The 14783-nt window shown below is 39.5% G+C and overlaps 1 protein-coding gene and 1 long non-coding RNA gene across 5 annotated transcripts in view; one reads left to right on the top strand and one right to left on the bottom strand.

Moving 5' to 3' along the window:
- Positions 1-14783, top strand: part of RASGRP1 (RAS guanyl releasing protein 1) — a 43533-nt gene that overhangs the window by 3179 nt on the left and 25571 nt on the right. For 2 of the 4 annotated variants that reach the window (XM_015864823.2, XM_015864821.2), the window contains exons 2-3: positions 6684-7083; positions 10423-10592. In XM_015864823.2, coding sequence (XP_015720309.1) covers positions 7004-7083; positions 10423-10592 — 250 coding nt within the window. In that variant the 5' untranslated portion in view covers positions 6684-7003. Of the gene's footprint in view, positions 1-6683; positions 7084-8350; positions 8458-10422; positions 10593-14783 lie in introns of those variants that run through there. The other 2 variants (XM_015864822.2, XM_015864824.2) reach the window with 2 other exon arrangements.
- On the bottom strand, positions 1026-8312 carry LOC107314954. The gene is made up of 3 exons (XR_001555685.2): positions 8201-8312; positions 7295-7538; positions 1026-5365 (listed from the first exon to the last, which is right to left on the bottom strand). It is a non-coding gene; the product is annotated as an uncharacterized LOC107314954 (long non-coding RNA).

Raw genomic sequence — 14783 nt, 5'->3', positions numbered from 1 at the left:
CATGAAGTGCTTTGTTGAAAGAAAGTGGTTCTATTCCTTTAGGTTATGGCCAGGTTCTTGAGACTTAACTTTCAAAGGACAAGGAAGGCAATACCATTTGTAATGCATTCATAAGGTATTTAAATGCAGTGTCTTAGATGCTAGAGCACTTTCCTAGGATGCAAGATGCCTCAGTTCAATTCCTTCCACTGATTATGGAAATTCAAACCTTAACTCCTACATCTCAGTGGAAAAATGTCTTAAATGGCATGCTATAGGATATTTAAAAGGGAAGAGTGTGCGCTCTCTCCTTTTCAATAATTAAAGAACCACTAAACCACAGGGACTTCAAACATGAACGTGGCCAACTATCAAAACACTTTCTTGTGAGAGGAAGAAACTGAGTTCCACTTCTGTTATGTTTAGTACTAAGTACTCCTTGTATCAAGATTTTCAGAAGCAAACCCAGAGAACCAAACAGCTGATAGATGTTGATGAGGCTGAGATGGAATAGCATTGCTGAGTACTTGCAAGCTTGCCAAGGAATAGAGATGCCACCATGGTGAGGAAGAAGCTATGTCAGGATATTAAGAATTTAAATTGAATCAAAAGAGTTTGGAATACAAAATACTCTGTGGACTGAGATGTCCATTAGTACAATTAACATTTAAACTTTGAGGAATTATCATCTCATTAAACAGGTGTGATAAAAACAGCTAATAATACTTTTGAAAAATTAAAAATATCACCTTACACAATATTTAAAGTATCAAAACATTGAATGGATTAGACTTAAGCATGCTATTTAATCAGTCAAAAGATAGCACAAGGGTTTTTTATTGTGTGAGATTTCATTGTTCTTCAAAACATATTCACATCAAAGTAATTGTCTTGCTAAACATTTCTTTTTGAATAATTGTCTTGCTAAATGTATATATACATATATATATATATATTTGTGAGAGCCAAAAATAAACATAAAATAAAAATAAATTTAGAAAAATGAAAAGAAATCAGAAAATAAATCCGTTTCAAAACTCAAAAAACGTAATTAAAAACAAAATTAAAAACAAACAGAAACCACCATCTTGTAGTCTATACATAAATAGGAGGAAAATTGAAATATAGAAGCCATGTGACTGAGGTAAACTTGCTGGATAGATGGGTGACCTCCTGAATTGCCTCATATCTCCAATATTCTGAGAAACACTGAAATTGAATTGCAGGGAACAGGAGGATCAGGTAGGTGGTACAGGAAGTGTTGAGGGATACATGTATGCAGTGCTTGAAAATGTGGCTGTATGTTAACTTGAACTACATATATGTAAATTCAGGCACGCAAAAAGAAAAAGTGTCCTTCTCAGTTTTGTGCATTATACTTAAACATGTTCTGTGATATACACAGCACCTGTGGAGCAACTTATTTAAGCATATAAAATATAATCAAATTGCATATGTTAATTTCAGCATCATCACCACAATGATTAGCATAGCACAGTTTAGAAAATCTGCATGAAAATGAAATGGCTTAGCACATCTACATGTGCCTGACTTTCAGTAGTCCTGACAATGCTAAGCCATATGAGTGCTTCTCAATTCTGGGTCAAAATAAATCCTCAGTAGAGTCTGAACTGTTTTTTTCATTGCCACAACAACAGACTGAGATAAAAGATCTTGAAAGGTCTTCCTGTCTGTATACAATTAGTTTACACCTTGTAAAATCATGATTTGAGTATTGGTTGAATCTGATTTTCATTTATGCATATTTTTCTTTCATTATTGTCATTTCCCTCTACTGTGGAAATGACATTAAAATTTTGTCCATACTTTTAAGTAATATCCTGTAGCTGATGCAACTAGCACTGAGAACACTAATGTTTGGCATGCTCTGAAATGTGATGTAAAGCAACCTGCATTAGAATATGCTACTTCAGTTACTCTGGCTTATTAGTCATGCAATTTATTGACAATGTTTTTCCCACTTCCTCTTTGTTTTCTGACTTTTTAAAGAGTGATACTACTAAGTTTAAGCTCAAATCTTGAAACATGCCTGCATTTGACAAAGAAATAGCACAAATCCCTTTTTAAAACCTGTTAGTCATCCTGAACAAACATCGACAATCACCCCTTCAAAATTCCCAGGTAGATAAAATAGAACAGGTAGATAGGAAAACAGAACTCACACCCAAGTAACCATGTCCAGACAGTACCAGAATCTTTCACTAACAGGTTATTTCCAGGTTGTCATAAGACTTCATTGTTCAGATTCACACCTTAGGATTTAAGAAACACTCCAAAGTATTAAAGAAAGATAGCATTAATTATTATTATTATTTATTTATTTATTTATTTTTACAAATCATTGAAACAAAACAAAAAGCTGTAAGCAAAGAATTTAAAAAACAAACACACAAATTCCAGTTGGAGCTACTAGTTTTGGATGCTTTACCTGTCATTCTTGTAGCCTGACTGCCAGAAATCTTAGCACTGAAGGTGCTGAGGATATGTAGACAACTGTGCATTGTTTTCTAAGCTGAATGTTTACAAAGACACCTGTAATGAAAGTAGAATTTCCTTAACCTAAAAATGTACTTGATCTTTTTAAAATAATATCCAGCTTTCCATTAATTCTTGCATCAATAACAACAGATGACAGAAAGACCTCAGCGACCACTGGCATTGGTGTAGCCACTCTACCTTTGTTTACAACCCTGTTCTGTTGATCCCCCAGCACCAAGAGCTCCATGGTATGCTGGGGTGAGTTTGGGGGAAGATGCTTTTTCTCTCTTGCTTCCTTAGCTGACTCATACTAAGCATGCCAAGAGCAGTGGGAGGAGTAAGCAAAACCAGGTTGGAAGGGAAAAGAGCATTTCCCCTAAAGCAATACAAAAGGAAAGGTGGTCCCTTAGGAGAGAAGGAATCTGGAACTTATTGACACATTGCATTATATCCACCTACATTCAGCATTCAATTGGTGTTCAGTTCACATCAGCACTAGCTTGCACTTAAGGGTGAAATCCGTTTGGAAATGTTTTCTGCCCTGCTTACAAGATCAGAAAGGCAGCAAAGGGCAGAGAAACACCATTCCTAAAACACCCACATTCTGTGAAACCCCTGTGATTACTCCTTTCTCCTCATCTGTCACTCGTACTTCTTCATACAATCCCTACCACTTATATTTGTCAAGGCAAATAGAATGGGCAAAACCATTAATACTGGCCTTCAGCTCTGCAACAGCAAAATCAGATTTTGTGCATTCTGTTTGGAAGTTTCAGAGCAGCTCTATCTGTTGGAAATCATGTATCTACATTTCTTTCCAGTTAAAAGGATCACTGCAATTTTACTTGGTATTCAAAAAACAGAATTTTTAAGTATTACATTAAAGCACACACCCAAAACACCAAAAAAACCCACATTTCTCTGAGCCTGACTTTCATCCTGTCACTTTTGCAAAGGTACTGTCAGAGCCACAACAATTTATCTGTGAAAGTACTTTTAAAAGGTTAAAACAATTCACTTCTATATTTCTAATAAACAGTGTCCCCCCTCCTGGTGCTGACCAAGAGATATCCTGTAAAGGAAGTAGCTAATCACTGTCTCCTTGGAAAATGTTTACAAAGGGACATTGGGGATGATGTTATCTACATCCTGTTTAAGCAGCTGTTTTGTTCTTTTAAGCAGATGGTGAACAAAAAGAGGCATTCTTAGTAGTATTGTTACACTTTTCCTTTCTGAGCCTTGAGTCTCACGTTTCTGGACAGTGAGTGGTCTGTTCCAGAGTGTCAGATGTTTTAACCCCACCTGTCCATATTTCACACACATTTTAAGAAGAAAAAAAAAAAAAAAAAGAAAGAAAGAAAAAGAAAAGAAGACACTGCAACATGATTGGGGTTTTGTGTGGAGTGTGTGGAAGGAGATTTGTTTCCATGCAATTCTTATCAAAATCAGTTCATAAATTTATGTACACCTAAGCATCCTAGTGACCTAAATCAAAACTAATAAAATACATCAATTCTGAAAGATCATAAAGGAGAACAATTTTGTTATGGACTTCTGTAAGGGAGTAGATGTTAGGATAACATTGTTCCTGGACTCACAGTAAATGTGAGCTTTATATGACAGAGTTTAACATACTTTTTGTTTTAGCAGCACAGAACACAGATTTCAGTTAGTAACATCATTATATTTCACTGAATGTTACTGTATCATAATATCTCAAAGATGTTGGCTACTTCTGGAATGGTTGGACATAGATTCAAGTTAACTTAGTTGTTCTTGCAGGCAGATGATCAGTGCTTGCTGAATTTCAGCATTCTTTTAAGTAGGAAAATACATAAGTTGAAATATTTACCCAATAGAAAGGCCAAGATTTTACTTTCAGGACAAAGCCTCAAAGCCACACAAAACCAAGTGTGATCCTATTCAGAAGAATTCCACCAGCTAATAGCAATCTCTAGCGTACTAGAGATGACGTTTCTCTAAATTATCAAGATGTACGTTCTTTGGTCTTACTGAAACAACTCATTTTACTCCACCTTTCATTTTCTAGATGAAAACCAGAAATACCTAACAGTTCCAACCCTTCAGTTATCTTTTAGTTACAGTTGAAAGTACAAGACTCACCCATCAGTAGATTGAAAATTATCTGCACAAACAAATAATGATAATTCAGACTTATCCACCAGACTAAATCTTCACTTCTACAGTCCACCTTACTTAATGATTACATGCCATCTAACTTCTGGAATCAAAGCTGTTATAAACATCTTTCTATGTGCCTCCTTATGAGCCCCTTCCTATTACATATACATCCATACTGTGATCTGAATGAAGCAGGGGTGCTTGTGAAAGGAATTGCATCTTGCTTTATATTTAGCAGCAGTATCAACATCCATACACACAGTGAGACAAATCAGTCTCCTAATTTTGGATTACACAGTTCTCCAAGGGACTTCAAGGCTTTTAAGAGTAACCTGGATAAAGCTCTGAGCAGCCAGATATGCTCCCACAGCTGGCCATGCTTTGAGCAGGAGGCTGGACTACATACTACCCGAGGTCTCTTCCAAACCTATTCTTTTTTTTTTGCATCTCTGGTTCTCTGCAGAAACCCTCTTCAAGTCATATATTTTTCTGACTACCAGCTGGTCTGCCAGAAGATATTGATTTTACCTACAAACTACGCCTTGTCTGTAATTTCCAACACTCAAAACCACAGACGTTCCATCATGTGGCATGTTCACACCCACATGGATCATCAGTAGGACTGGAATCATTCAATCCGTCCCACAGACCTTTAGCACTCAAACTGACGAAATGACTCACAGCACTGTAGTCATCAGCCTAATTGTTCACCGAAGGTGGTGGGGAATTCATGACTGGCAAATACCTGCAACAAAATAGACACCACTAAGCATAGGATGAGTGTATAGCACTGCTTTATATAAATTCGCACATTTTTTCACTGACATATCCCTCCCCACTTATTGTGCTTAAAGGCATACCAATAAATGAGAAACAGTTGTATTTTAGTTTGTCTTACATCCTCAATTCTAAAAGTAAGATGACATATATATGTTCAAGGCAAAGAAGAGTCAGTTCATTTGTACTGACTTTCTGTGAGAGAAGTCCTCAATGGGCTCAGCTTTGACTACTGACCATTGAAGTGTTTAACAGAAGCAGACTTTACAGCAGAAACATCAGTGTAGAGATAGATTGGATAGTTAGACCTATTATTTGCATAGCTACTAACTATGTAACTTGTTTAACATATAATGTATTCAAACCTGTGGTTCTAAACATAAGGAGGCAGCTGCTACTGGATGCCCTCTGTACCTTCTGTTCTAGCAGAAAAGCTGAAGTCTCACTGGCAACCCAAAGCACTCAAGATTAGGCCAGCCTTTCTTAATCTGACTTAAAAATCAGTTCACACTCCTCTTAATGCACTCTCTGAATGCTACAGTTGTTTCAAGTCACATTCTACAGTCTAAAGATGAATTTTACTGCCACCACCTTTTGTTTAAAAAGCTATAGCTGTCTAGGGAGTTGTCCCAGAACATGCACTGAAGAAGGAAGATATTCCTATCATGACACAAGTGTAAATTCATGAATACTGACTCTGCTGTCAGTCATGTTTCTTTAGAAAGGAGGGCAACACTTCACCTCTGTCCCCTACGGTGAAGCTGCATGAGGAGAAAAACAGCAGAGGGAATTGCCATTGTCTGATAACCTCAGTGGGGTTATCAGACCAAAATCTTCACTATCATCGAAGCTTTCTAAGAATAGAAATCTATGATTAAGCTACTGAAAATAGTCCTGTTCTAGATAACCCTGGCAAAAATTATGAGCCAGGCTTGGAACAAGACACTAGAAGTGCTCTACTAGCTGCAACAGAGGTCATTTCATGCTAAGAAAAAGCATTTTAACAGCTACAAACTTCAGCTATAATGGGGAAGGACACTGAAATGATGCTGTCAATGGGGATGCTATTTGTATAAGCTGATCACACACGATAGCCCATCTTTGGCATATCACCGCTTAATTATTATTTTTTCCAAACTGTTAGCAGCTCTAACCGAAGAGAACTTATTAAACCCAATTATTTTGATTACTACTTATTTGCACAATGTAAGTTGATCCAGCAGAGGCTTTTCATATTTTCACTGTGCTGTCCTTCATTCCAGTTGTATTAGCAATCTTTTTCTCAGGAGCTGCTTCCCACACTGGATTGTCTGACTGGCTTTCTTAACACAGTCTGCCGACCCCACCACTCTGCAGAGCCCTCTGTCACCACCAGAGAACTTCCTCACTCGTCATTCCAGCAGGTCACTTGAGTGCCTTTGTAATTGGACTGAGATTTCACAGAGATATAAGTAAAACAGATTTAGGTGAAAGCTACTGGAAGAACGCATGCAGGACACCATAAGGTATATTTAAAGCAGTTGTCTACTTCAGCTCTGAGAAGGAAAAAATAAAAGGATTATCTTGCCCTTCAGTGGAGCAAGTCTGGTTTGGACACAGACCAGGTATGAATCTACTTCACAATAGGAGGACACGTCACCTGGAGAAAGTTACATTCATGGATCGACATACTGGGATGCTGTACAGGTACGTGAGTTGCAAGCGTATTTTTTATGAGGCTGTATAAGACTTGCTTATGGATTAACTCCTGATCAAAAAGCTGGAGAGTACACTTTGCATCAAAGCCTCATTTGTCTTTGAATGTACACATATGCATGAACTCAAGGGAACCACAATTAAAGAAAAGATAGCTGGGATATACTGTCTAAAGCAGAAGGCGGCAGGGATCTTGGCTTACCAACATAGATGCTGCAGAGAACATCGCAGATGACACGACTCGTGGCCTTGGATGTACATCACATATTTGTATTTCATAAATCACAACGATCTTCAAGCTGGACATGAGCTCGATGCTTACTCAGAGGAATGTCACCCTATGAATCACAGGGTGATTTCCAGAGGCATGCTGGGTTTTCCTTCCACTTGCAGGTTTGTAGTCAGGTCTGCGCAGCTTTGGTACCACAGCAGGAGTAACCATGAACCTGAGGAAATGGCAGCAAACCGTGGCCTTGGTGAATCTGGTCATTTTGGACACCTGGAGAGAAGTGTGTCCTGGTTGCTGGCAGGGAATTACTCAGAATACTGAAATCTTACAAGTTAAAGAAGCAATTTATGAGAACCGCCCCTGTCTCAGCATGAGGTACAATGGCCTTTTGGTGCGCAATCAGAGCTCTCAGAACAACAAAGCCTGAGTGCCCTGTGACTTCCTGCTGCTCAGGTACCCATGTTTCTCACTACAACACCTTTCGGTCACACCCTAAGTAACTGAGTTTTACTTTCAGCTTTACTGTCGGGTCATTTCTTCCCTGAAATGACAATCGACGGCTGAAACTGGGCAGTTAAGGTGTGAGCGTTTATGAAATACAGCACTTAGTTAAACTGGAAGGACGGTGAGAGGTGGGAGCTGAGCCTTTCCCAGCCCTCCGCCGCCCCCCGCCCCGCCGGCCGCCGCCGAGCAGCCAATCAGCGAGCGCAGGAGCGGGACGCGTGCGGGTCCTCACCGCCCGCAGCGCGTCGGCGGCAGCGCCACGAGGGTGGGGAGCGGCGAGACACGCGTGACCTGCAGGTCCGGCCCCCGTGGGCCGCCCCGGGTGGGAGCCCGCGCCGCACGCGGTGCCACGGGCAGCGGAGCGTGTCGGGGTACCTGGTAAAGTCGACGGTTCGGAGAAAAGCAGCGCGATAGCTCAGCACTTCCTCCTGCCGATAAGATCTCCGCCGCTCTTGGCACGGGCGGCGGCTGCTCCGCTCGAGCCGCTCTAAGGCTCCTCCTGAGGCGGGACGGGGGCGATGCGCGGGGCCGCCCCGCTGTCCCCACCGCCCCGCGCAGTCCGGCTCCTTGCGGCCGCGCGGAGCCGAAACCGGCGCCGGCATGGGAACCTTGGGCAAGAAGAGAGAAACTCAGTGAGTCGGCGGCGCGGGGGCCGAGGCGGCGAGAGGGGCGCGGGGCTCCGCGGGTCGGGAGAGACGGCGGAGCGGCCGGGAGGGACGGGGCTCCCCATCCGAGCGGGCGCGTGTGCGGAGAGCCGTCCGAAGGAGCGGGCGGCTCAGCCGGAGAGGCGGCCCCGCTACCTGCGCGGCGTCGCCGACGGAAGAAGAGCCGCTTCTCGGTGTCAGCGCTGCGGGCGGCCCCGTCCCGGCTCCAGCGGCGTGCCGGGGTGTTCGGTGTGCTTTTCTAGTGCCTTCTCCGAGCTGAAAAGGCGCTGTGCGGGGATCCGCGCTAATTGACGTGCCATCGGTTTCGGATGTGTCACTCGCGGAGCGCTGCCAAGTCGGCCACGGTGTTATTGTTGTAAACTTATTGCTGGAGGATGTGGATGGTTCTCCTTTTACGTGCTGCTCGGTATTGACACTGTTGTCAAGACCTAACTTATCTGCTGCTGTGACTCTGAGTGCACCCTGTGCCTAAGAGCCGCTGGAATAAAGTGAGGAGGGAGGGTTAATCTTGCAAAAAGACAACCCTGAAAGCTAAGCAGGCCTCGCTCTTTTTTTGTCAGAGAACAGGAAGTCAGATCGCACAGAGAGGGGGGAAATCTAGAGAAAAGGGGAAGGGAGAACATTCTTTGCATAGCCAGTGTTTAGATTCACTGTAGGAAAGTTAAGTGATGGCCACTGCCTCTGCAGTCAGGTCTGCGTTCTTCTGGCCATGAGGGGCATGAATGACCTCATCTGTAGTTTCATGGCTTTTCCAGTGTGGAAGTGAGTCAGAAATTTTAAGCTAAGGCCTGAAACTCACTGAGATGAGGTAGGGTCTGATCTGTCTTTGTTAGGTTTCTTTATTTCTAAATTGAACCAGGAGCATGGGATATCCGCACCATCTCTGCCTGTCTGTCTTATGCACACTGGATACATTTCTGTGCCTTTTCTTCTTGGGGCTGTCTGTTTATTAATAAAGTTTTCAGTAGTGTTCTGTCTAAGGAAAGTTGTATGAAGGCTTAAGACAGCAACAGGAAGAAGCTGCAGTAACTTACTTAGGAACATGGAATATGGTGGTCTGCACACTCACTCTGAAATAAGCCCAAAGCTTTCACTGAAACAAGTGGCTGTTGCCATTTTGTGAATGGCATGGTCATGCTCTCAAGTCAGATTTTGAATCAGTTCCTGTTATTTGCACATGAACATGTATAAGAACGCTGTACTTCTTTAATATTTTGTACAGAATGATGAGCTTGCATGCAAACAATGAACACAATATTATCTGTAGATTACTGTGTAACAATGTTCCTGTTTTGTGGGTTATATATTGTAGTACTGGAAACATAACTGTCAGGCAAAGAAATAAGATTTGTGGCAATCTGACAGATCATTTAAGGAATCATAGAATCACAGTGTTGGAAAGGACCTACAAGATCATCTAGTCCTATTACCATACCTACAGAAAAACCACTAAACCATATCTCCTAGCTCAATATCCAGATGCCTCTTGAACACTGCCAAGGGATGGCGACTCTACCACCTCCCTGGGCAGCCATTCTAGTGCCTGACCACTCTCTGAGAGAAAAAGTTCCTTCTTATGTCCAGTCTAAACCTCATCTGATACAACTTGTGGCCATTTCCTCGGGTCCTTTTTGTTGCTTGGGAGAAGAGGCCAAGCCCCTCCTCATCACAACCTCCCTTCAGGAAGTTGTAGAGTGCAGTGAGGTCTCCCCGGTTACAGAATGCTATAACTGTGCTCTACTGTCTATGTTTAGCAGGAAAAAGATGTCATTTACTGAGCAGACTCTTAGGTACACTTACCAAGTGGAAGGGTTGTGTCTTTCACCAGCCTATCTACCTAGAGTTCATTGCCCTTTAAATCTCTCCTTTTTCATGTCGTTTAAAATTTGTTACTCACCCTTGTACTTACTTCACTATTGTGCTTTCTTCTAGGCAACCTGCCCAAGGATGCAGCACTGCCCCTGAATCGTCACTTGAGCTGAAACAGATCAGTCATTGTCACAGCCATTCAAATCTTACCCAAGTCACTATGGTGCCTTTGGGGCACTTAGCCAAAGGGGCGACTTTGGAAGATCTTCTTGAAACCTGCATTCAGTCTTTTGGTGAGTATCTGGAGGTTTTTGGAATAGTGTGAATGTGTTTCTATAGCGGTTGCTTTTAGGCCATTTACCAGTGAATACACTGATATATTAATGAAGTAGAAAAGCTTAACTGAACATTATGTATTCTGTAAGCATTGGCATCTTTTTTATGGGTTTATGAATATGTATATAATACGTGCTAATTAGTGTTGGTATTTACCAAACCAATACTTGAAGGAACAGCAACAACAAAATAATAAGTTAATATTTCTAATGCTATAATATGCAATAAATCTCACATGTTTAATACAAAAATTTTGAAGTGAGCAGAGCTGGTTTTATAATGTAGGTGAAGTAATATTAGATTACTGCTTACATTATCAGTGTAGAAAATTTAAAGTTGCCTCTCCATAAAGAGAAAGAATCCAAATAAAAATTGCATCTGTATAATTTTTGAGCCTGTTAGTTATGTGTTTCTTTTTACCTCAAGGATTGTAGTACACGGACACTGATGATTATTGCCTAAGCCCTGTATTCTTAGTGTCCTTTTTATTTTTCTTTTTTTAACTATTAAGTGTGTTTGGTTTTTATATTATTAAAATATATTAGTACTGACGGTGCTCAGGAGGGTTCTGAATATTTTACAGATAAGGTATTTGTTTGTAAGCCCTCTGTCTTTCAGTGTTTAGAAACAGCGCCTTTCTGAAAGTCTTACAAAGTTTTCTTGCAGAGCAGTCCTTAGGTACTCAACAAACTCAAAGGCCTACTCACCTCTAGAATAATTAATCTGTGCAGTTAAATAGTAACACTGGGTGCTGATCAAGTGTTGCAACAAGTACTATACAAACAATTACTAATCTTTCACACCCATTGGAAATGCATTAATGTTAATATACTGTAAAGCTTTATATTCAGCGTGTGCAGAGAAATGCATGTTTGAGAGAAGTTAATAAAACATGCAATTATCATTTCTTTTTGACTCCTTTTCTCATTCAGTTCATTGTTGTGTAAAGAACATATCCACTGAACTTTTATAAAGCCCCAGTTCCTAAAAAAATGTTGGTTAATCTGTAAGTTCTGGTTTACTGGAAGTGAGACAAGGCATCTAAAGCACATGTAAGACTGTTGTATGGTTATAATATTGAGTAAGAAGTGTTACACCGGTGCTTATTCAATAACATAATTTTTCTTAACAAAAATAGGGGATACTAAATGTATAAGTTCTTCAAGTCTCATGAAAGGTTGCATCAGGATGAATAGGCTGAATCCCAAAAGATATTTGCTAAAAACAAAGGCAATAGGAAAGCCAGAACATGAGGTAGAGCAAGAATTCATAAAAAGCAGTGTGATGAGATATTGAAGGCAGAAAACTTAAAAAGGAGCACAGGTCCTGAGTTTAGTCTAGAAGAATTGTAGAGGTTTGAAACAACTCTCAACAGTGTGAAGATGAAGAAAATGATTATATAGGGCAATTATTCTAAGTATTTTACACATCTTGAAAGATGACCTTTTCAACATTACAAGTGGCTAAAAGATACCATTGCAGCTATGATCTAGATTGACAAGAAGAGCCACAGAGTTCAAATGAATGCATCATGTTTGGTTGCCTTAGAAAGGAAAGGGAAACACTGCATATAAGTGGAGCCAACAGTAACATTTATAGATGAAAAAGTGGTTACACGGAAAGAAAGAGAAGTTGTAATAGGGAAGTGGCATAAAAAGAAAAATCAAAGCAAGGGGAATGGATATAGAGGAAGAGCAGTGGGTAGCATAAGGTGATGGAAAAGACTAGAAAACATGTTGTTTAGAAGGCCTGGATTCACTGGAATATCTCCAGCAGAGAGATTGATTCTGAATAGAAAGTGAATTCAATATAGTGAATTGGTGACAAGTTGTCTGAACTTGTGACTTCAGGAAAACAAAGTGATATTAGATTTAGTATCATTATGCTATCTCCTTGTTTTGTCAACAGTGAAGCACTGCAAATTTACTTAAAACCACCTAATAAACAGTCCTAAGAGCACACTTGGCAGTACTAATTTATACAAACAGATGTGTTTTACTGGGAAAAAAAAAACACCTGAAGGTCATGAACAAACTAAGAAATCACTAAAATGTCACAATTTCATTATCATGGAGGTATTTATATCTTTAGCCTTCATGTGGAAAATGTTATGTATTTGCCTCAGATTTAAGTATTGCAAGCACACATGCTTCAGCACATGGAAGAGCTATGCTATCCTAGAATTCAGGCACTTCAGTTGCTGCAAGGCAAGACAAGTATGCACAGCAGAAAAAAGAAATCACAAAACATCTTTTTAACTGTCTGTTACCATGCAGGGTCTCTGATTTCTTGATAGATGTGAGTAGAGGATTTTAGGAAAGCAATAGATTTATTTTTTCCCCCCGGAGTACATGTATATTTTATGTAGTATAATTCTAGGTGGAAGCTCAGATATGAAAAGCTGCAGTAAAGTTAGTTTATACTGGATTCTTCAGTAGGAAAGAAGGTATATTAAAAAAAAGGGGTTTTAAAACCACGGGAACTCTTTTTGAAATGCATTAAAATATTATCTTTATAGACTAATAACATTCTTAATAGAATTTATGTGAACTTAGTTCGATTTGTAGCCTCTAATGGTCATAATAAACTTCAGATTGTGATGTAAAATTTTCTGTAATGCCTGATCAGTGAGTGCTAAATCAACTTGTTGCTTCAGTGTGGGTTAAAGGGAGTGTTTGTAAACAAATCTTAGAAATTCAGTAAACCATTTCAGGACTAATCTGGATGAAAGATGACACATAGTTACTGCAACAGAACTGAGAAATCTGGCAGAGAAGCTGGTTGTACAAGCACTATTTGTTTATAGTTAATGTTTTGCAGAACACAGAAGTAACTGCATTAGTGGAATATTATAGTTCTGTGAACTTCTAGAATTTCCTCTACTCACTTTTGCATCAGTATCACATAAAAAAATTGTCTTCTTAGACTGCCTTCTAAGAAAAACCCACTTTACTCCCAACATAAGGTACATTCTTCCAGTCTAGATACAACATTAAGTAAACAATAAAACAATCATAGCTCAAGTACCGAAGTTGTCATTATGTTCAGAATTTACCAAATACCAAGCTGTAACAGAATTCTAATTAGAATGTAGTTACATCTTTTATGACATATGTCTTTTACGTCTCTTAATACATAATCACACACACAGAAGAGAGCTTTCAGTATTTATATTTTCCTGGTCAGTCATTTCTTTTTGTCTCATGCTCCACAAACTTGCAGGGGGCACAAACATGCCCCTGCAGCCTAGGTTGAATGTTGAAGTCCCTAGTTCCCCAAAGAGTCATTAAAATTTGTACAGTTTGTTATTCTGTATTAAAATGGCATTGATCACTGCATGCGATTTGATAAAATACAGTTAGGAAAATCTACTGTTGCTTAGCAATGGAAACTATGTTAATGAACAATTAATGACATTGTGGGAACAGAAGAGTAGCTGCTGTTCTGTAGAATGCTAAGTGCTATTTAGCTAACTGTTAAAGCTAATTGTGATTGTACTAAAATGAAAATTAGTTCCTTTTTTAACCTGATGCCTGCAGAATTTCTTTTTTCCACAAAGAAGTGAAACATTTTAGATTTCATTGCATATATTTTAAAGTTCTAATTAACTAGTTTGATTTTGGTCTTTTCAACATAGTTGTCCAAAGTCATGAAATAACAAAAGAAAATGCATAGAACTTAGACTACCTGCTTTATAAAGTCTCCCACTTACTAATACTTACTACAGGGGTATGACAGCAAATTATATATTCAAACCCTCTAATTCTAACCTCAGAAAAGCAATATAACTCCTGTTTATCCGTGCACAAAAGCATAGATACAATAAGAAAAGAATTCATTCTACTGAGAGTATTTATGAGTTTGTTTTCTTCTTGGTGTATGTATGAAACAGAAGCAAGCAATAGTTTCTTGTTCCTTAAGCTTCTCGGTGCATTTTACTTTGTGTTACTTAGTTTCACACTAAAGAATATACAAATCAAACCTGTCAGTATTTTGCTGCATTTTGTCAGGTACTTTCCTCGTATTGCATTTTTATAAGTCTGGGAAAGAAGGGGCTTCACTTGAAGTATTACACAGTACAATACATCTTTCTATTACATAGTATAGGCTTGAGAAGAAAAGCCAAGATAATTCTCCAAACACTTTTA

This window comes from Coturnix japonica, chromosome 5 (genome assembly GCF_001577835.2).
Source record: "Coturnix japonica isolate 7356 chromosome 5, Coturnix japonica 2.1, whole genome shotgun sequence".
NCBI lineage: Eukaryota > Metazoa > Chordata > Aves > Galliformes > Phasianidae > Coturnix > Coturnix japonica.
The sequence above is the reverse complement of the archived record's forward strand: the minus strand, read 5'-3'. Positions and strand labels throughout refer to the sequence as shown.